Genomic DNA, 22300 nt, shown 5'->3' with positions numbered 1-22300 from the left:
TGGTAGCTGTGTTCAGACCTACCCAAGCTGGGGCCTGAGTCTGGTTTCCCACTTGGGGTCAATGTTCTGTAAGCTAGAATGATATTCAGTGTGGACAATTGTTACTATGTTGTTACATCAAAATGGTCATAGTAAGCACTCTAAGTAACTTCTAGACCTGCTGAGACTTGGGAAGAATCCAAATAAACTATCATTTAAATCTGTCTTGCAACAAAACACTCCTTTTGTCCACAGCATTCACTTCAGGTTAAATGTCTAGGAGATTTTCCAGAACAAGCAGGCAATTATCTCATTCTGGGAAATCTGTGAGCAAACAGCTGTGTGATGCTTAGCTGCCTGCTGGATTAAATGACAACAGAAAGTAGCCTGAACAGGGAATTGAGTTAAATGTGCATCTCAAGCTGATTTTGTCCTTTATGACTATCTTGTATAATTAATCAAGACATTATTTCTGTTTATTAAAGTGCATGTTTTGGGAAGCAATTAAAGGTTTGAGCTTTTTGCTTGCTTAGGGCATTCCTATTTCACTAGGGAATGCTGAATTCTGTTTCAAAGTTTTAGAAATTTTTGTTAAATTTCTGCAATGGATATAGAAGTACCTTGAGTGCTTTAGTTTAAGGAGTGAAGCAGGCTTCTGGATTATAAACTTACCGTGACTTTAGTCGACTGGGGAACCTTTATGACAACAATGCTGCCTTGGTTCTGACAAGATCTTTCCTAAGTACCTTGGGGGAAGTTCCAGCACCACCTGTGTTCTGATGTCTTATTTACTGTTAAGGTCACATATACGATCTTTTTTTTTTTTTCTTGTTCTATTAATACATTCCAATACAGGGGAGTCTTAACTGTCTTAACCTCTTTCAGTTTTGATTTTATTTCAGTTACACAAGGTGAATACTGTGCAACAGCAGTCTTTTACTAAAACTTAAGTCCCTTTGGTGCTTGACGTGCCCCAGCTGTGCATGGAAAATAATTGATAAGTGTGTTGGTTACTGATTTTATCTGTTAGATTATCTGTTACTCTCATCCCTCCTTAGTTAACATTTCCAAGAGGTTCTGTTCATAAACATCATCCTTCTTGTAGTATTCTGAACCCAGATGTAGCATTCTAGAAGGATGTCAGCAGTGAGGTATAGTACAGAACAGTTAATTCTCATATTTCACTTGACGTAAGAAATCTCAGGATGAGATTTGACTTTTCATCCCCGTTAAATCCCTGTTAGGTCTGGATGTTTGCTAAGAATATAACTTGGCGAGGCAGGTATTTGTGCTGATATTGGCTTTAGAGCACAGGGGAGATTTGAGCCCTCTCCAATGGATCGTGGCAGAGAAGGCCAGATTATACCTCACTGGGCTCTCTTGTTTCATTGGAAGGGCTCATAGTTTTGCACTGAGTAAGCACTTCTCACCTCCAAGGAACTGGATTGAAAAAGGCTGATAGAAGTTTCAGCCTGTGATGTTTGATTTGAAAATAAGCTAATCTTGTACTTAGGATATCTTTTGTTGGAAAACAAGAATTTGCTAGTAAGCAAAATAAGACACAGTGAGTCTTATGAACTAATATTTTCTCTTACAGGAAATGCTTCTTGTGCTTAGGTATAGCTGTCTTGCTATGTCATGTTCTCTCTGTGTAAAAGTGAGGGCCTCTTGCATATGTCATGATCAAAATGTATATGAAATCATGGTATTTATTCACCATTCAAATGTGCATTAATAACCACATTCAAATATTACCTTGCTTAGTAGGGTGCAGCATCAATGCTTCTATTTCTCATACCGTCAGTTACAGTGATTGTGTTGACTTGATAAAAAATTATAGCAATATCTTTAAAGATACCTGTTTAAATGTCAGAGTTCCATAACTCTTTTGCATCAGTTATTGTAAGTGATTACACGTAATTTCATATATGCTTCTGATTTTTCAAGTTCTCTGATAGTTGCATTAGAACCTGAATGTTTTCAGATCCTTCTCTCCTTCCCAACTGAATTTAGAACTAAAGTCAGCTTGAGTAGAGTTCTACCACTTGCCTCCTCCTGCAGGATGCACAAGGAAGCTGTTTGTAGATTTAATATTTCAAATGTAAATAAATTTCATTCTGCCTTACTACCTTTGTCAAACTTTGTGCTGAATTGCTCCTTTGCCTGCATGTATACCTGGTTTTGTTTTGAGCTGTACCTAACAGAGGGAGATATCAAAAACAGGCAGGTGAAGAAAGGGGAGCTTAATGTTGCATGATTCCTGGCACACAGTTTGAGCAAAGCTGGAAAGAAAGGGACTTCAGTGTATCCTGAAGTCTTGCCAAAGCTGTTCTCATGTTAAATGTTAAAGTTACCACTTAAAGAAATTTTAGTGAAGTTATCACATTAAGTAGCAAGTTTTCTACTTCTTGTTAATCAAAGCCTAAACTTGTTTGCATGAAATGGTTCTTGAGGCAAAAAACACCAGACTATTCTAAATTTAGTAGCTTCTTCAGTGTTGTCTTTCTAAAACTATGTAATTTCTACGACGTTTTGATCTTCATGTATGATGACATTCTGTGACACCTAATGAGGTTTTTGTCTAATTTTCTGTAGGTTCACTATTATGAAGATGGTAATGTTCAGCTTGTGAGCCATAAAGACATACAGGATTCTCTAACAGTGTCTGTAAGTGGACTTTAGAGACGTTTACGTGTACACTGAAGTGACTGATTTAAAACAGAAGCTGGCTTAAAAAATGACTTAGAAATGTGAGGGCTAGTTTTCTTTCCTGTGTGAATGAGAATGAATATTCTAATCTGTGAATATTTTATATGTAATATTTTCTACTTCTACATTACAACTACATTTAATAATTTTAAATTACTACAATTACATGTAGTTAATGTTAATTTAAAAATGTTTTGATTAAACATGTGGCTTATATAAGCTAAATTCACTTTGTAGTTTTAATCAGCTTGCTGTCTTGTCTTTCTACACCTGTGTTGTATTTAAATTTCGGTATGCAGAGTGTTTTATAGATTTAATTTTTGAGTATGAAGAAGGTTTGAGTTATAATAATCCACTTTATTAGTGCAGCTTCTAGGAGATCACCTGTAGTACTGCTTTGTTTGTGGCAACGTAACTGGTGTGCTAAGAACTAGGAAGCAGATGCTGGCAGTTGAGAAGCAGTAGTGAGTACTTTTCCTCCATTTCCTCCCAGTCTGTAACTGGTGCTTTCAGCATCGTGGCTTCTGTACAAAAACCTCTTTCAGAGATGCTTCAGCTTGAGAAGTATTAACACTTGTGGAGTTTAAAGTTTTCTTTCCAATACTTGTAGCAATGAGGAGCACGGGGTTGAAATAAAAGTTTGGAAATAGTAGCAGATGTTCTTTAGGAGTTGGTATTATTGCAAAATGAACTGCTACTTTTGAAGTTACAATCTTCCTGCTTTCTGGAGGTGATATATACAGGCGGTAAGATTTCATCCTGGGGTGTTCCTTAAAAAATTTAAGCCAGAGAAGTTAAACTGGTAAAGTGAGATTTTAAGCATGAATATTAGAAGTATATTAAAGATAAAGACTAGTAGTGACCCTATGGGTCTCAAAATCTGAGTTCATCAATAGAGAACATTGTTCATTAATATAAAGCAAGGCTTGTTGGCTTTTCAGATGCAATGGCAGCATAGAGAATGGCAGGCTGTAGTGCCAAGAGATAACACTTCTGTAGCTGTAGATATAAAATTACTTTTCACCCCCTAAGCAAAGAGATCTGTTCAGTCTTTCATTCAACTAAGAGATGTTTCAGGAGGAACTGTCTGGAAGAAGGTCTCATTTCAATAGCTTTTGCTTCTCTTTCTATTGAAAGTAACTTAATCCTGTTCTGCAATTTAGAAGACCAAAGAGTAGAAAAACATCTTTTACATAACCTTCCTGCCTCCTAGTAGAACAAAAGCAAGTATGCTGCTGGTTACCAATTTTTAGCCATGGCTAAAGCCTTCAGAGAGCGTAGAGGTTCTTATCTCACACAGGCAGAACGGTAGAAAAAAAGGAGCCCTAATGACTTCTTTTTTTGTTGTTTGGCAAAGAAGTGATTTCGTACCAGCAATGGGCACAAGTGAAAGAAGTGAAGTGAAAAGTTGTCTTGTTGCTGGAGCTATGAATAATTGTAGTGAGGGTTGCTTTTTTTCCCTAGTTTTTCTCTGAGCCTTTGAAATCATTGTCACGGTTCGCTGAAAAGTCAAAGCCCTTTCGTCCTGCAGTCTTCTGCTTGCCCTCTAGCACCTTCATCTCTTTTTGCCGTGTTCAGGAGCACTTTCACAGCTGCTACCTGTGTTTTCTCTGAAACTCTGAAGCAGTTCTAGTTGAGCCTGCCATAGCTTTTCTCCAGCCACGCAGTCCAGCCTTGCTCTTTTATTAGCACTTCTGTCGCCAGTGGCAATTAAGCTCAAAGAACTAAACCTGGGTAGGCACAAGGGATTGCACATTCTACCTTTCCAGCTGCTGCTGCAGATGTCCCTTCAGGAATGTCACCAAGACCCAAGTCGGAGGTTTCTAAATTTTTAAACACTCCCTTCCTTCCTAACACCTCTTTCAAGCACTTTAGATAATTTGCCTTCAAATTGACTGAAGGGTTGTTGTTTATTTTTAAAGCAAACAAGAATTTATGTGCTTAAGGATGAGGCATCAAAACACCGCTATCAATCATGATGAATTTTGGAAATTGAGTTGTTGCACCCTCATTTTTGTAATTTTTACTTGAGTGGTTTTTTTTAAGACTGCATATAATTTGTGTTTCCTGCCTCTGCTGAGTTGTCTAATTTAGAATACTTGGAGATGAATCTTTGTTGTTGCTGTTGTTTGTTTGTAGTTTGTGTATTTTCTGTTTAGCAGTTGTTCTTTAAGTTGTACTGGAGATGAAATGTTGATAGTGTTAAAACAAGCAAAGTATTGATGTTTAGAGGCGTGTGTATTTTCATACTTACAAATGTTGTTCTTTCCTTATGTCTTTATCAAAACAGAGCTTTTAATCAAGGCATTTTAATGAGCTCTGCAGTAATCTTTATGCTTGTTCCAGTTGAAATGCTCTAATTTCTTAACATCATTTCCTACCACAATTAAATCTAGCTTGACTCATGTAAATAAACCAGTACTGCTGTGTACTTAGTTGATTTGTTTCCTCATAATTTTAGTTTGTGCTCTGAACTCGCACGACTAATTAAGGTGTAACAGGAAAGGATGTGACGTGTATCTGTTGGATGAGTGTTGAGTTCAGTTGTGTTTTAGTCACTAAATGGTAACATGTTCTCATGGAGTCTTCTGCCATCTCTCATGATAGTGGAACAAACAAAATGTAAGTAGTCTTCACAGAGCCATGCAGTACCTCCAGTCTGACTCAAATGCTCTCTTTGTCTAGAACGAAGCCCAGACGGCGAAGGAATTCATAAAAATTGTGGAGGCTGCGGAAAATGAGTATCAGGTGGGTTGGATAAAAACACCACAGCCATAATCAAACGTTATCATGTATTTAACCAGAGCTACTGTTCTGCAATTAGTGACCTTGATGCTAAGATTATGTCATTTCAAGCAAGTAGATTGCATGCTGCTGTTAAGTGTACCTTCCCTTTCCAAACCTTTTGGTGATTGCACTCGCCTACATAATAATAGTGTAAGTCATTTGTTGAGAGCAGAAGATGAATCTCTGAGGTCCCTACTGTGTTTAAATATCAGCGGTTCTCATCCCTTTCATCCCAAGTGCATTTCTTAAATGGAATTTTTGTACAGATTTTGTTTGGAGGAGGCTCTCTTACACAGCTTTGCTGAATATGACTGTAAGCATTATGCATTTTGAGTTAGTCATTTTGAAGTTAGAGAAGTACAGCTGTTCTAGATGCCTTTTGTAGAAGTGGTTTCATGTTCATTTAGGTCTTTAACATAAGGTTTCAGACACCTTGTTCAGTCAGCTTGGAAAGAAATACTCATTAGTAAAATTGTGCTAAGTATCATATGCATTCTATTTAAGTCATGCTGTGATGTTGACTGACTCAGCCATCCCCCAGAAATAACAGTGGGAGACTTTGGTGTGTGCACTTAATGATGTATGAGCTAACTCTGATCAACATTTCATTCATGTTGCTGAGTAACCACACTGAGGTTTGCTGAGTCCCCTGGCCTAGAACCAGGTTTATTGCATCTGTTGAACTGTCTTGGAATAGTTTCAATCTAGGAGAAACATATTTTATTCATAAAATATTTCAGTGTATTAACAGGCTAGTCAGTCATTTAACTTTCTATGTAGCACCTTTGTTCTGTTTTTCATGCATCTTTGTATGACTTTGTGTTTAACAGACTGCAATCAGTGAGAATTACCAGACTATGTCGGACACTACATTCAAGGCCTTACGTCGGCAGTTGCCAGTTACCCGCACCAAGATTGACTGGAACAAGATTCTTAGCTATAAGATTGGAAAAGAGATGCAGAATGCTTAAAATGAACGTTGCATGACTGGATCATTTTAGTGTCCTTGTATAAAATTAAAAAAAAAATACAAAAGGTATTTGGAACTGTCAAATCACCCAGTCAGCATGGGCTTTTGCCATTGAAAATCACTGTAAGTAGTTTGGTTAGAGCACAAAGCTTAGCTAATTGATCTTTTTTTTCCTTTTTCTTTCTCTTCAAAGGGTTGCAACTTCAGTATAGCTGAGTATTTTCCTTTAAAGTTTCTGTTATACCTTTATTTTTTTATAATGAAGAAACCATGCCTTTAGTTTCCGATTACAAGTTAAGAACAGTTTGAAAATATTTTTGCATATGATAACCCTTTCTGTTGCTTTCATGTGAAATGGACAACTTCCAAAATGTGCTGGATTCCTTGTGGAGATCACTAGTGTGTATTTCTAGGTCAAGGTGAACGTGGAGTTAGCAATAGGTCCTGTTGTTGAAATCTACCCTTCCACTGTATGTCATCTTGGGGAAAGCATTTTCTACCTTGTTTAAACCTTTGAGAATACTTCTTTAGTGTTAACAAAACTTTTTTTTTTTAATAAGAAAAGTCCAAGGTCTAATGCTGTTTTAAGGTTTTGAAATTAAATAAAAGTACTTACTCCAGAAATCCACTTAATGCTTTGTTCCTGACAGTTACTTAAATGAGCTTAAATTCCATCTGCCCTAAAGTTTTTGTCATAAAGCCACAAGTGTATTATAACAAGGCATATTGTAATATATATACAACCCTGTACTCGTTACTATGTCTGTCATTTTTTTTTTCCTTGGATTGAAATGTACTAAAATTCAATGTGACATTAAAATGCAAATTTTCTATTTATTTGAGTATCAAATTGCTTCCTGACAGAGCCTATTTTTGGTATTTATTTTTAGAGTGTTGCTTAAAACAGCCACAAATTTGTGGCCTGTTGGCTATTTCCAGTGTATTTGGAGATCTATTGTAGTACTGTCATCATTCATGGTTTCCACCCACATTTTAGAAGCATCTGCCTATGGAACTCTTCTTGAAATGTGTATCTTATAGCTTCATATGGAAGAAACTGCAAGATAAAAATAACGTGGTTTTTTTCTGGAGAATACTTTCCCCATCTGATAGATCTGATATTGGAAATGAATTTTAAAAGAAAAGGCAAAATTTGTTACGAATTAAGTATTTCACTTCAGTGAATGCATGGATTTCATTTTTAGTTGGATGACAGCCTGTTCCAAAAGATGCTATGCAACTCTGTGCTCACGATGGAAAAACAAACAGCTTCTTTTTTCTAGACGTTAGTTACTTATGCAGACTCCAAAAAGTGAAGCTTACACAAGGGTTATTTTTGTTTACAGCATGGTCCTGTTAATCACTTTAAACCATAAGTTACAGCATAGCAAGAGAGAGAATCTGATCTTGTACTGAGTATAAAAATGTTCACCAAAGGTAGGTTTCTATTTGGATTGGAATAGCAGTGCCCCTGTATGCTGTTCGTCAGTGTTTTCTTTTAAAGGGGGATGGAGCTGACTGAAGTTCTTGAAATTGTTGCTACTTTACAGTTCTGAACTGTCCAGTAGAAGAATGAGCTTTGTTCTACAGCAGCCTTCCTGAAGAATTGTCCTCTTAGTTGTCTTTACAGATCAGCTCTTGAACCATCTTGTTCTTCTTATTTAAAGAAAGCTTGTGAAGTTGTACACGAGCTGATGACACATCCAAAGTCGCAGTCTAGTCAGTCTGTCCATGTTCCTTAAGATCTAAATACGAGCCTTGCTACAGTATTCTCTTCTGCATACTTAAGAAGAGTAAAAGGCAGTGAATGGACAGTTAGGAGAACTGTCCGTGGGCAGCAGTGGTGCAGATAACTACTCTAGCTGTTAGAATGTTGTGTGTGATCAGAATCAGCGCTGGCTGGAAGTCAGAATGCTATTTTTCTTATCTGAAATAAAAGGCTAATTCTAAATATATTCCTAATAAAGAGGTATTTTATTGTGATGTACTCCGTGGTTGTGCTTTCCTCTCTGTTCATTCAGTTCCATGATAGTCTCAATTCCTGTCTTCAAAAAGTGGCATCCCTGTAAGGTGTTCAATTCAGCCACAGATTTAGTTGAATAAATTTGTATTGTACCTTTTTATCTCAGACTAAACGTATTGAGGAGTTCTATGCCTTGCACATCAAATCCATACAGTTACAGTGTCAGTAAAGCAATTTAGAAGTAAAACAAATATTCCATTACTTTTTCTGGATTGTACCTTATGTCATATTTGGGAGTAATGACTCCCCAGAGGAAGCTGACAGGAATTCAGTTGAGGTAGATGGTGCATCGTGAGTTCTTAATTTCTCTCAAAAGTTTTGGATGTCACTTGCATTTTTGTTTTCTAATTTGTATTGTTAAATTGTAGAACTTTACAACTTATTTGATGGGCTTTAAGATATTTTGTGTAGGTAAAGCACTTTCTGAGAAATTTTGCTGTGGCAATTGTGTCAATGTGAACTAATTCTTGTTTATATTCTATTTTTTAAATATAAAGACAAGCTTTGTATTGCGCAGTGTTGCTGTACTAGGTATTATGGCTTATGATATGGACTTGTAAAAGGTTTGTGTTTATGAAATGTGTTATCTTATGCGTCTCAGTGCCCCCTTCCACTGAGGATGTTTTTAACTTATACACAGGTAAATAATTGCTCCTTGTGAACACAAGAAACAGGGGTGACACTTCTGCTTTCAAATTCTCCTGAACAACCCTTTTTTTGTATGACTCTGTTCTCACACTACAAGTAGAAGGAGGCTTTACCGTCACTGCAATTCTAGTTACATCACTTCTGTTTCTTGTGTTTTGCACACTTTGGCACATTGAGTTCACTTCCTTGTGGAGGAATCGGCACGGCGAGGTGCGCTCTGGCTTTGCACCAAACTCCAGCTCCTCAGAGGGATATGGGGCCATAGCAGTGGTTTGTCCTTCAGACAACGTGAAGCCACCCGTGTGTTGAGGATGTCTGCACAATCACATTCAATCTAGCTTTCAAATTTCCAGACTTAATACAGTGTAGGTGTAGAGGTTCAGCACCAACAGTTTGATTTTATGGATCCTCTCCTATCATACTGAGGTACTTGCTGATGCAGGTGCAGCTTCTGCCACATTTGTTTACTGGAAAAACTGAAATCTTGCATCTTGTGAACTAGATTTAGATTAAACTTTGTTTGCTCATAACCTTGCAGAAGTGTCAGTTTTTGACAGTGGCAACTCCATGATAAATCTGAACAATACATTCCTTCTTTGTAAAAGGTGAACATTTGCATCCAGTTAAAAAAAGTCAATTTCTTTGAATAGCTGGAGGAAAGGAGCAGAAGAGTTAATACTCGTCATGCTTTCTTACTGGTAATGTTGCTTTGACTGGCTTATCTATAATTTGGGGTGCACAATATGGTTTTTACCCATGTACTCCTCACAAGAGAGGATAAGAGTTGGTAATATTTGGCTCATAAGAATATATACTGTGAAAAACATTTGGACTTCATCATGCATCCTTTCCTGCAAATTAATGCAATTGTGCATTGGCAAAGAAATCAGGCTTTTATTTTTAATTAGGAGGCACTTGTAGGGATTGTTGCCTGTCTGCTGGTTGTTTGAAGTATCTTGAGCTTTGAAACAGCTTCTAGACTTGGGGCTTTCAAATTTGCCTGCAATAAGGAGTCGGTTGGTTGGTTGTGGTTTTTGTTGTTGGCTTTCTTTGGAGCAGGAGTCAACCCTTATTAATAATCACTTGTAGGAAATCATAGAATCGCTTGAGTTGGAAGGAACCTTTAGAGGCCATCTAGACCAGTTCCCCTGCAATGAACAGGGACACCTACAGCCTCGTCCAGCCTCACCTTGGGTGTCTGCAGGGGCAGGGCACCCAGCACCCCTTTGGGCAGCTGTTGCAGTGCTTCATCACTCATCATAAGAAACTGTTCTTGTATCCAGTCTAAATCTGCCCTCTTTTAGTTTGAGACCATTTCCTGTTGTCCTGTCCCACAGACCCCACTAAAGAGTCTGTCCAGTTACTTCTTGCAGCGCCCCTTTAGATACTGAAGGGTGCTCTCAGGTCACCTTGCAGCCTTCTCTTCTCCAGGCTGAGCAGCCCCAGCTCTCAGCCTGTCCTCAGAGAGCTGTTCCATCCCTTGCATCATTTTTGTGGCCTTCCTTTGGGTGCACTCCATCAGATCCACATTTCTCTTGTACTGAGGACTCCATATGAGGACACAGTACTCCCAGTTAGACCTCACCAGTGCAGAGTAGAGGGGTAGGATCACCTTCCTCGCTGTGTTGGCCATGCTACTGTGGATGCAGCCCAGTTGGCTGCAAGGGCACATTGCTGGTTCATGTCCAGCTTGCCATCCATCTGTGCCCCCAATTCATCCTCTTCAGGGCTGTGCTCTTCCCTTACACCCCCAGCCTGAACTGACAGTGGGGGTTGCCATGACCCAGGTGCAAGACCTTGCACTTGTTGAGCCTCATGAGATTGTTCTGGGCAAATTGCTCAAGTCTGTCTGGGTCTCTCTGGATGGCATCCTGTCCTTTGGTTGTGTCAGCTGCACCCCGCAGCTTGGTGTCATCCACAGGCTTGCTGAGGGTGCACCCAAACCCACTGTCGACGTCACTGATGAAAATGTTAAAGAGCGCAGGTCCCAGTACTGACCCCTGCAGGGACATCACTTGTCACTGATCTCCATCCAGACACTGAGCCTCTGAACACCAGTTCCTCATCCACTGAACAGTCCGCATGTCAAATCCATATCATTCCAAAATGCTCCTTTTGGTTTTATATTTGAATGAACTTAATATATTTCAATGTCAAGTGTGTACAAAGTACAGTTCTGTCGATGGAAGTGAAAGAATTTGGAGCAGTTCTCTGAATAGATACGTAGTTCTCCATTTTGCAAGTCAACGTTTGAGTTACCCTTCAAACTTACTTCAGAAATCACTTAGGAATGATAACACAGGAGGCTGAGGTATGGCTTTGGTGCAACAATACAAATGCAAGACCTGCAGCGTTCACAGCCTCTTGTTGCAGATAAAAATTTTCTCTAATGGAATGCTGGTTGCTGGGATGAATAGGTTGCAAGCCTGCCTGAGGTGAGGCAAAAGTTACTTTACATGGTGCCTGTGGAACATTTCTTAGGTGCAGAAAAGAGTTTTTGTCCATTGAGATAAAGAAGGGACTTCATGGGGTAAACAGATCCCAGGAAACCAGGCTACTTCCTCTTTTGCAAATGAAGCATTTATGCATCTGACAAAAATGACAGCCACAAGTTCTCTAAGTGGAAGAAAACTACTGATTTCCTTGGCGTACGATGACTATTAAATGTTTTCTCTTCAAGTTCTTCAGCCGTCTGCCTGTCCCGTGTGCTGACTTTCTGAAGTACAGCACTGTAGGATGTGTACAATCTAAGAACTGAGCATCTGTTGCACAAGCTGTGTATCTGGACATTAGGTTTTCAGTGGTAGGAATGTTCAAAACCTTGCTGTGCCATTGAGGTGCCAGCAAGGGCTCCAGCTGTGCCCTTGCATAGATGCCATCATACTGCCTTCTCCTAGGTAAGGCACTACATACAGTGATAATACAAGATATGTCACCAAGATCATAAGAGGTACAAGGGTGTGCTCAACTGTGGTTCTTCCAAGTCTCCTGTTCAGCCTGGAGAAAGGAGTCTGACACTGCAGCTCTGAGGAGCTTGAGCTGTTCTTCCTATTTCAGTCTATCTTAATCCAGTCAAAAACAAGGGTATTGTCCCAAAACCTCTGTGAATCTTCTGTACCTGCAGTCTGAATGTTGACCCAGCACTTGTTTCTCCCATCTTTCTTACAACTTGCATTTATAACTTTCATATCATTTCGAAAGCGAGGAAAGAGGTAAGCTAATTACAAAATAAATCAGTGTTCCAAAGATGAACAGACCTCTAAGCACTCTTCCAGCTTTGCTGTGACACTTCAGGTTGATACCTGAACAAACAACTGGAGTAGAAATCTGAGCTGTCAGGAGCCATTAGCAGTTTTAAATGAAGTGCCAGGAAGAAAAGTCAACTTTCCTCTTCCCTTTCAAATGGTGCTGCATTGTTAAACCAGTTTGCAGATGATGTGAGACCAGTGAACTTGACAAGTCTTTCACTTTATTGTGAAAACATGAACGTGAGAAAGCAGAACCATAGTTGGCCAAAAAATGGCTGTGGCAAAGGAGTCCAAAGGTCAGAGACTGGATTGGAATAATTCTGAACAATAGTGTTAGGAATCTTGAAATCTTTGAATGAAAAGTATATCTTGGTTTTCATTCCACAGTGTGGCAGGATAACACCAAGCTGAGTGGTGCGGTTGACACGGTGGAAGGAAGGGATGCCATTCAGAGGGACCTCGACAGGCTTGAAAGGTGGGCCTGGATGAACCTGATGGCGTTCAACACAGCAAAGTGCACAGTTCTGCACTTGGGCCGGAGGAATGCCAGGCATCCATACAGACTGGAAGGAGCGGTGCTTGAAAGCAGCCCTGCACAGAAGGACCTGGGAGTCTTGATAGATGGAAAGCTTAACATGAGCCAGCAGGGTGCTCTTGCAGCTCAGAAAGCATCCCGGGCTCCATCAGAAGAGGGGTGGCCAGCAGGGGCAGGGAGGTGATTGTCCCCCTCTACTCTGCTCTTGTGAGGCCCCATCTGGTGTACTGTGTCCTGGTCTGGAGCCCCCAGTACAGAAAAGACGGGGAGCTGTTGGAGAGGGTCCAGAGGAGGGCCACAAAGATGATCAGGGGACTGGAGCACCTCCCCTACGAAGACAGGCTGAGGGATCTGGGCTCGTTCAGCCTGGAGAAAAGAAGGCTGTGGGGTGACCTCACTGCAGCCTTTCAGTGCCTAAAAGGAGCCTACAAACAGGAGGGGAATCAACTCTTTGAAAGGGTAGATAACTGAAGGACAAGGGGAAATGGTTTTAAGTTGAGGGAGGGAAGATTTGGGTTGGATGTGAGGGGGAAATTCTTTACAGAGAGAGTGGTGAGGTGCTGGAACAGGCTGCCCAGAGAGGTTGTGGATGCCCCGTCCCTGGAGGTGTTCAAGGCCAGGTTGGACGGCCCTGGGCAGCCTGGTCTAATATTAAATGGGGGCATTGGTGGCCCTGCATGTGGCAGGGGGTTGGAGATTCATGGTCCTTGAGGTCCCTTCCAACCCTGGTCATTCTGTGATTCTGTGATTAAGGATCAGCTGCAGCTTGACTGCACTTAGTAGGACAGAGATCTGTCTGCTCTGAAAGAAACAGCTGACGGTAAAATCTAACTTTCCCCTCTAAATTCCTGTAGGCCTTTAACAATATTATTATTAGGATAGATGTTACATCTTCCTTACTGTGTCTTCAAATATGTACTATAGCAGACTGTTCATCCAGCAGTACCTTGTATGTAAGCCCTGGTGTCAGTCAAAGCTGAAGAGGTGAAATACACCACCCTTTCTTGTGCCAAATACATAATGACGTGTTTGAAGAGTGTTTCCAGACTGTGCTGCCTTTAGGTTCAGGATTAATACCAGCAATTCTAGTTTCAACATGAAATTCAACACTTGTCGTCATTTCTCTACATCTTGCCCTTTGGTTTCTGCTCATGTTTAAAAGCAAATTGTTTGGTTTTCTCCACATCTTGTTAATGTAGGTCTCTGTGATGCTGAAGTAGCACGGTATTAGCAGAGTTCTTGGATTTCCTTCTGATAGAAACTGGCATTGAAGGCTTCATCAGCAGTGAGGTTTCTTGTATAATTTTAAAGCTGATTCTAAACGAAATAAAAAGAAAAGAAATTGTTATGTATCCTAATAATGACAGCCAGCAATCATCCTGAGCTGAGGGCATCCTGGAAAAAAGAGCAGAAAGCTGCTATGAACTTGACTGGGCTGACGCACCGGATCTTTATTCTGGTATATTTGTACCGACAGCAGGCAGTTCATCCAGTGCTCTCTTGTAAGCATCGCTGTCAGCTGAAGCTGAAAAAGTGAAGTGCAGCACCCTGTGTCTCACAGCTGTGTGCTGGCTGCTTTGCTGGCAACCAGCAGTTGTGTGACCGGAATTACACTGCCTGAATGGAAAGGATGAAGGTAGAGCATGCCTGCACATATAACTTCCAAAAGAGTAAATTCAACTACTGGACACTTCATCCATCTGAAAAGGCTCTTCAGGGACTCAGCAAAGTTGCTGAACCAACTGTAACTGCTGACATGGTGTGGTGACGCAGTGCCTGCTACCCAAGCCAGGCCAGTGATGATGATGTTGAGAAACTGGGCAAGAGCAGACATAACCTTGGCAATCCCAGAACCAAGTTCTGGGGAAAGTCAGTCACTGCCCCAGTAACGGACCCTGTGAATGAGGTTCTGAGGTTATTTGTAATAGTGGATATTCTGAGCAGATGATGGATTTCCTGCAGCCTTGTGGTGATGACCACGGACAACAAAGTTACCATCTATTGCTGAAAACGTCATCCATTGAACATAGAAGGAGAAAAAAACTTGTGTGTGGCTATTTGTGCCTACCACCAAGGTTAGGAAACGCTGAAAGAATGAAACTATATGTAGGTGAAGCTATCTGCTTGCTGACTGGGATTTTTGTTGTGGCCTGCCTCCCTGCTGCCATGCACAGCACCTGATTCAGTCAGCAGCTGAAGAGGAATTGGCTTTTTGAGCTCTATTGACTGTGACTAAACAGAAAGTGAAGTGAGGTAGTGCAGAATCAAAAGTAAGTGAGGATTCAAAAGATGTACAAATCAGTATTTATTTACTGAGATGGGACATCTCCTGATTCAGACCTTCCCCTGTAGAAAGGGAAAGAAGATTGTGTCTCCACAGTCTCCAAGGAGAGGTTTTTGTCACGGTGACATACAGGGGGTGTGAGTAAGTGATATAAGCAGGCCAAGTAGGGAAGAGTTCTGTCAGACAAGGGAAAAAGTGTTGTGGTACTCATTGTTGCAAAGGCTTAGCAAGATTCAGCTCAGGAACCAAATCTGTCTGTGACAGAGTGAAATTCAGTGTGCCATGTGAGTGCAGCCTGTTCTGGTGACAGAGGACGTGCTGTTTGCTGTATCTGAATCTGCCTGCAGTCTGTTCCTGTTCCCTGTAGCAGCAGCCAGTCTCAAGCAGCAGTAGTTATCTGCTCACGGCTCAGCACTGTGACTTCTCCATTTCTTTCGCATGGATTTCTGGAAATGAGTAAAATATAAATGTCAGTGAGTTCCTGTGTTTCTACCAATACCTCACTGGCAAGGACACTGTGTAGGCATTCAGCTCATTACTGTGTTCCGTGCTGGGACCCACAGCATAAGAAGGATGTGGAGCTGTTGGAGTGGGTCCAGAGGAAGCCACAAGGATGATCAGAGGGCTGGAGCACCTCTGCTATGAAGATGGACTGAGAGAATCAGGGTTGTTCCTGGAAAAGGGAGGGTTTTGGGAGACCTTAAGGAGGCCTGCAGGAAAGATAGGCAGAGACTCTTTCTCAGGAGGTAGTGATAGGACAAGGGGTGACAGTTTTAACCTACAATAAAGCAGATTTTGATCAGACATTCAGAAGAAATTCTTTATTCAGAGGGTGATGAGGCAGTGGCACAGCTGCTCATGGAAGCTGTGGATGCCCCATCTCTGGAGGCACTCAAGGTCAGGTTGGAGCCCTGGGCAGCCTGAGCTGGGAGGTGACAGCCCTGCCCATGGCAGGGGGTTGGGACTGGGTGGTGTGTAATGTCCCTTCCAACCCAAAACATTCTGCCATTTTGTGAAGCAAAAAGTAGACAATGCTATGTGTATACATTAATTGCAGATTTCACATAGAGGAGTCAAGACTTTTTTCGGTTAAGAAGGTTCATTTAGCATGCAGTAGCAATGCTCAGCAAATTGAAAACCACTCTCAACATCTTAATTAAAAAAGGCAAGATACCAAACGGCAAGAAACTTCAATGCCTTCTCTCCTGCACCTCCAAATTCACCTCAGTAAGAAAAAACAGACCTATCCCTTGGCTCTGATCCAAGGCACAGATCTGAAAAGCTCAGCTGTTGTTGTCCTTCTCAACCTAAACTGGGGAGGGAGAAAGCAGTGCAGGTTCCCCCCAGGCTCCCAGCCGTGTGTCTCTGCCTCCCCTTTTCTCCCACAGCCTCATTTGCCTCTTATGACGTACAGAACGTGGATGGGTGTGGATGCCAAACTCTGACTTTGCCAAGAGCTCTGTTTTGACCAGAGGCCAACCTCACAGCTTTTAATTATTTCTTTACAAATCCTGACCACGTAAAATCCTGCGCAAACACTGATGTTCTTTGTATGCCACCTGATTTTTATAAAGGATCTTCATAAAATAGCTCAGTGAATATGTGGGTCAGTGTAATTTGTAATAAATACGGATATCTCAGTAGATTTTTTTTCAATAACTTTTCAATAAGCTTTATTAAACATAGATGTGTTTGGAGAAGGCACAGTGCCCTGCACTGACACCTGCATATGCTGATGTTCAGGGTGGAATACCCATCTAATTTCTAGGGAGAAATGTCATTTTTTTAGGCAAAAAAAAAAAAAAGAAAAAGAATGAAGGAAAACCAGATGTATTGTTTTATTTTTGTTGTTTTCTGGCTAAGATTTCTTTCTAATGCTTCCTGAAACTACTGAAACACTGCTCAGAGTTGGACTTAACTATTTGTTAACTCCTTTCTTTGCACCGTGTTTGTGCTGACATCCTCTTAACTGAGCCAGGTTCAATTCTGTTTCTGTGATTTGTAGCTAATGCAGTGGGTTGGTTTTCCTGGTAAAAAAAACCTTGACTTTCCTTCCAGGCTGCACTTCTTCATAACTACCCACACATATTCTTCTTTGACCCGGATGGCATTGAGTGCATCCTCAGTGTGCCCAGGTGGCCAAGAAGGCCAATGGCATCCTGTGTTGCATCAGGAATGGCGCTGCCAGCAGGAACAGGGCAGTGATTGTCCCCCTGTACTCAGCTCTGGTGAGGCCGCACCTCGAGTGCTGTGTCCAGTTTTGGGCTCCTCACTGCAAGAAACACAGTGAGGCCCTGCAGTGGGTTCAAAAAAGGGCAACAAAGCTGGTGAGGGGTCTGGAACACAGGCCATATGAGGAGAGGCTGAAGGAGCTGGGAATGTTCAGTCTGGAGAAGAGGAGGCTCAGGGGAGACCTTATTGCTCTCTGTAACTTCCTGAAGGGAGGTTGTAGTGAGCTGGGGGTCGGTTTCTTCTCTTGTGTAACTGTGATAGGACCAGAGGGAATGGCTTCAAGCTGCGCCAGGGGAAATTTAGGCTGGACATTAGGAAGTACTATTTTTCTGAGAGAGTGTTCAGGCACTGGGATGGACTGCTCAGGGAGGTGGTGGAGTCACCAACCCTGGAGGTGTTCAAGGAACATCTGGATGTTGCGTTGAGGGATATGGTTTAGTGAGAACTATTGGTGATAGGTGGATGGTTGGACTGGATGATCTTGAAGGTCTTTTCCAACCTTGATTATTCTGTGATTCTGTGAAAACAGGCAGAACTTCATTCCCCATGGTCTAACCTTCATACCACTTGGAAATTCATAACAAATATTATCTAAAATTTTTTTTTGAGAAATGGTCTGGCACACAAATGAGTATTTTTGTTTCCTAATAATGGCAGCATATTTTGAAATATGACCATCTTCTTTTCAGCTGAAGTGTACTCCTGTAGTAGCATAATATCTCACCCATACGATACAGAGCAAAAGCTTCAGGCTGGGCACTTTGCACAAAAGCCTGCAGTAAAGTACTTTAGGCATCTCTGTTTTAATGAAAATACATTAATTAAGTTGTTAAGTTTTTTTTTATTTTCATCATCCTAATCGTATTTTCAGGACTGTGACAGAGAACTGCATGCTTTAGCTGAAAATGGACTGTGGAAGCTGTTATACTCCAATTTCTGGATGCCTGGAAGGTGCTGGCTGTGCTATGCCATAACACCCTCCCATTGGCATGCTGTCTGCAAGTATTGCAGATTTCAGTTTAGACTGCCATCTCCAGTTCATCCCAGATATTGTTTAATTAGCGTTTGCATATGTTTGCATATGCATTGTATGTAAGTGGATTTATATCTGTGTACACAAGTGTGTAGGTATGTGTAGGTATGCATTGGTGTATATCTGGCTGCTTACCATGTACCTAGATGAAAAGGCACCAGGCAGGGAGTTGCAAGGAGGGTGCTGCTGCCAGCTGGGCTGGCAGAATGTGGGGTGTCTAGGCTGGGACTGGGCTGCCATCACATCACTTCCCAGTGTTCACAGGTGCCTGAAGCCAATGCAGGGACTGCTCGTGCCCTATCTGAGCATCCTCAGAGAATGGTTCTGGCCACCCCAGGCTATGAAGGCAGATAAGGGCCTAGAGGGCAAGATGTATGCAGGGTGGCTGATTTTCCTTGATTTGCTCAGCGTTCTCAGAGCAGAGGAGCTGAGGGGAGGCCTCATGGTGGCTGCAGCTCCTCACAGGGAGCGGAGGGCAGCGCTGAGCTCTGCTCTGTGTGACAGCGACAGGTAGGTGGGATTTTAAAACTACCCATTTGTTGTATGCAGGCAGCAACTATTATTTCTTACCTGACAGGACCTACATTCAAAAGTATTCTTTCTTCTAGGAAAAAAAAAAAAAAAAGGTAACTTTCTGTGCCTCATGTTTGTAACTGTCAGTGCCTCTGCTTCCTGATTTAGTTGAGCAAAGTCATCAACAGCTCTCTAAGAAACCAAGAAGGCTGGGCTTGGTTTATTGCACTCAGGCAGCGTTTGCAGAAGGGACTGGAGTGCCTGGGAGCAATGTGAGGGACCACTTGAGTGAGAAAGATGTGTGCAGGATCAGAGCAGAAAGGTAACAGATGCTTTTAAAGTGATTTGTATGCAGTGATCACTTCAGCTGTATGCTGTTAGGTCTTGGCCTAGCAAAGGGGTGAGTGTCTGGAGCCAGATGACACAATAAAATCCTAATAAAATCTCTTTATAGTACTGAAAAGTTTGCCTTTTTGACTTGTAAAATGTGTGTTGTAAGACTTTTTATTGATACTCAGCACCCTTTGCTACCAGAATGGAAAGAGGGGAGAGAAGTGGTGTTAAAGAGAGCCTGAACTGCAAACACCTCTTGCGTGTGAGCTTGGCTGTTGCTTCAGTGGCACAACAGAAACACAATCCATCACATGAGTGCACAGAGACACGCAAGGCTCAGGATATCCCTCAACAGGTAATTCCTCATCACCTCATGCAGATTTTTGTTGTTGGACACATTGGTTCCTCTTTCTTGATTGTTTTTAAAGGGAATTGATCACAGTTTTGCACTATAGGCAATAATATTCTCAGTGCTGCAGTATATAGACAAGAATTATACAAATTACAACTATGCTGAGTGCTTCTTGTTTTCTTTAACCTATACATAAGATAACATGAGATGAATATTTTAGTTTAGAAATAACCATATGATGGGATAATGTTGATTTTTTTTCAGATGTGACATGTCTAAAATATTTATTTCCTTTCTAACTGGAAAAGGAGGCTGAGATGTTTGAAATGTGGTTTTCTATAATTTAACTAAAAATGTCCTTTTAGTTACAGTGAAAGTACCATTTGTACATTCTAATTTACAAAAGCTTTATGATTATTAGTGGGAAAACCTGTTAGTTCCACAGCAATAGAGCCATGTGGGGGCCACAGTCCCTTAACCAGAAGATCCTGAAGCTGCAGTTGTGCATGGTCCGGCCACAACCCCAACCACTGCACAGCCCATGGAGGAGCACATCTGTGTCTCGCTGCCTCTGCTACCACCAGGAGGTACAGGTCTGTACAAACGCAGATTGATTTTACTGTAATGTCTTCTAGCTATTGTAAACATCCTGGAGAAGTGACCGTGTTCTATCTGTGGAGCCTTTTCAGTGGCAGATTTGAAAATGTCAGGAGAGCGTGGGTATTATGTCTGAAACTTTTGATGGGATTTCATGTCCTTTTGGTATCGCTTACAGATGCACTGAGCTGTGCCTTAAGATGCTTAGAGAAAAGAAGGCTCCAGGGAGACCTCACTGTGGCCTTCCAGTACTTGAAGGGACCCTATAAGGTGGAAGGGGAACGGCTGCTTATGATGGTGGATAGTGATAGAACAAGGGGGAATGGTTTTAAACTGAGATGGGACAAATTTAGGCTACATATTAGGAGGAAATTTTTCACACAGGGGGTGGTGACACACTGGAACAGGTTGCCCACGGAGGCTGCGGATGCCCCATCCCTGGAGGCATTCAGGGCCAGGCTGGATGTGGCTCTGGGCAGCCTGGTCTGGTGGCGACCCTGCACACAGCAGGGGGGCTGAACCTAGATGATCAGCGTGGTCCTTTTCAGGCCAGGCCATTCTATGATTCTATGATTCTATGATTCTATGATTCTATGATTCTATGATTCTATGATTCTATGATTCTATGTTGGGGAGCACTGTCCCACTGTAGACTGCAGAAACACTGAGGGGAAAATCTGAGACAAGAAGCTGCAGTGTGTGGCACCTACATGTTTGTAAATGATGTAGCACTTGAAAGTAGGAGCTGGTGATGGTAACCAACTTCTGCATGTCTGTGTTGACAAACCTAGTTTTATGTAGAAATGTGTCACTGAGAGAGCCAAATCAGAAGAAAAACACAGGTCACAAAAGGAATGTTTTACTACTTGGTGATTATGCTTCATACACGCTTTTTCTTAATAAGACATTAATTTCTCTCATTGTGCAGAGCCTTCCGAGTGGGGGTTTTACAGCTCAGGACAGTGCTGAGCAATGCACACACAAACAGACACACAACGCCCAACAAATTGGTGCTGTGTGCCTCTGACACTGCGCTAGCAAGAGGGATGGGCAGAGAAACTGGAAAAAAAAACCCAAAAACCAAAAAACAAAAAAACCAGACCGTACAAAAATCCCATGTGATCCCGATCTCAGAAAAGCGAGCCCCAGTTAGGGCTGTGAAAACACCGGCTGAAATCCTTGTGCAAACACACAAAACCAAGAAAAAAGTTGCAGTGTGCGCAGGTTTTTTCTTTTCCCCAATCGTTCCCGCTATTAATCTTCCCTTCCCTCCACCCCCCTCAGCCCCCCCGGGAGCCTCCGGCCGTTTCGTAGCGTTTCATCACGCTGCCGGTGCCCGCTGCCGCCGCGCTCCCCCCGCCGTGCCGGGGGCCGGCCCGGGGCCGCCTCGCAGCACGTGGCCGGGCCGGGGCTTCGCGGGGCCGCGCTCTGCCTTCCCCGCCCCCGGCCGGGACCGACCCGCGCTCCGCCGGGCGCTGCGCGCTGCTGCCGTGCTCGGGCCTCGCGGAGGAGCCCATTTTCTCGGCGCGGCGGCCGTGAGCTGTGAGCCGTGCCCCGCGCACAGCGGCAGACGCGCGCTGCGAGCTCGCAGCAGCAGGGAGCGCGGTGCGTTCTTTATGGTTTTCTTTTTTTTTTTTCTTTTTTTTTTTTTTCTCCTCAAAAACATGGCTGAAGCCGGGACGGGCTTTCTGGAGCAGCTCAAGTCCTGCATCGTCTGGTCGTGGACGTACCTCTGGACGGTGTGGTTCTTCATCATGCTCTTCCTGGTGTACATCCTGCGGGTGCCGCTGAAGATCAATGACAACCTGACCACAGGTACGGCGCCCGCCCGCCGCCAGGCGGCCCCCGCCCCGGACGCCGACCCCGCGGGCAGCCCCGGCTCCGACTCCGCTCCGACGGCGACCCCGGCGCCGCGAGGAAGGCCGGCGGTCCGGGCGCCGGGACCCGGCGGGGAGCGGAGGCGGGCGCGGACGGCGGGGTCCCGGCACCGCCGTCGGCCGGAGCGATCCCCGGGGCGTCCCGGCCGAGCTGGGCCCCGGGCGGCCGCGACTCGCGGC

The 22300-nt window shown here is 42.7% G+C and overlaps 2 protein-coding genes and 1 long non-coding RNA gene across 5 annotated transcripts in view; 2 read left to right on the top strand and 1 right to left on the bottom strand.

The window, feature by feature from the left end:
* Window positions 1–7282, top strand: part of CAPZA2 (capping actin protein of muscle Z-line subunit alpha 2) — a 28498-nt gene extending 21216 nt beyond the window's left edge. For both annotated transcript variants that reach the window (XM_048946900.1, XM_048946903.1), the window contains exons 8-10: window positions 2575–2646; window positions 5374–5436; window positions 6306–7282. In XM_048946900.1, coding sequence (XP_048802857.1) covers window positions 2575–2646; window positions 5374–5436; window positions 6306–6446 — 276 coding nt within the window. In that variant the 3' untranslated portion in view covers window positions 6447–7282. The remainder of the gene's footprint in view (window positions 1–2574; window positions 2647–5373; window positions 5437–6305) is intronic.
* Window positions 7029–22086, bottom strand: LOC125694161 (uncharacterized). Its single transcript, XR_007377439.1, has 2 exons — window positions 21974–22086; window positions 7029–14216 (listed from the first exon to the last, which is right to left on the bottom strand). It is a non-coding gene; the product is annotated as an uncharacterized LOC125694161 (long non-coding RNA).
* Window positions 21666–22300, top strand: part of ST7 (suppression of tumorigenicity 7) — a 135124-nt gene continuing 134489 nt past the window's right edge. Inside the window, exon 1 of one of the 2 annotated variants that reach the window (XM_048946811.1) lies at window positions 21666–22058. In XM_048946811.1, the coding sequence (XP_048802768.1) occupies window positions 21860–22058 (199 nt within the window). In that variant the 5' untranslated portion in view covers window positions 21666–21859. The remainder of the gene's footprint in view (window positions 22059–22300) is intronic. The other variant, XM_048946758.1, reaches the window with a different exon arrangement.

The sequence above is a fragment of the Lagopus muta genome, chromosome 1, assembly GCF_023343835.1.
Source record: "Lagopus muta isolate bLagMut1 chromosome 1, bLagMut1 primary, whole genome shotgun sequence".
NCBI classification, from domain to species: domain Eukaryota; kingdom Metazoa; phylum Chordata; class Aves; order Galliformes; family Phasianidae; genus Lagopus; species Lagopus muta.
This window is presented reverse-complemented; position numbering and strand designations above follow the sequence as displayed.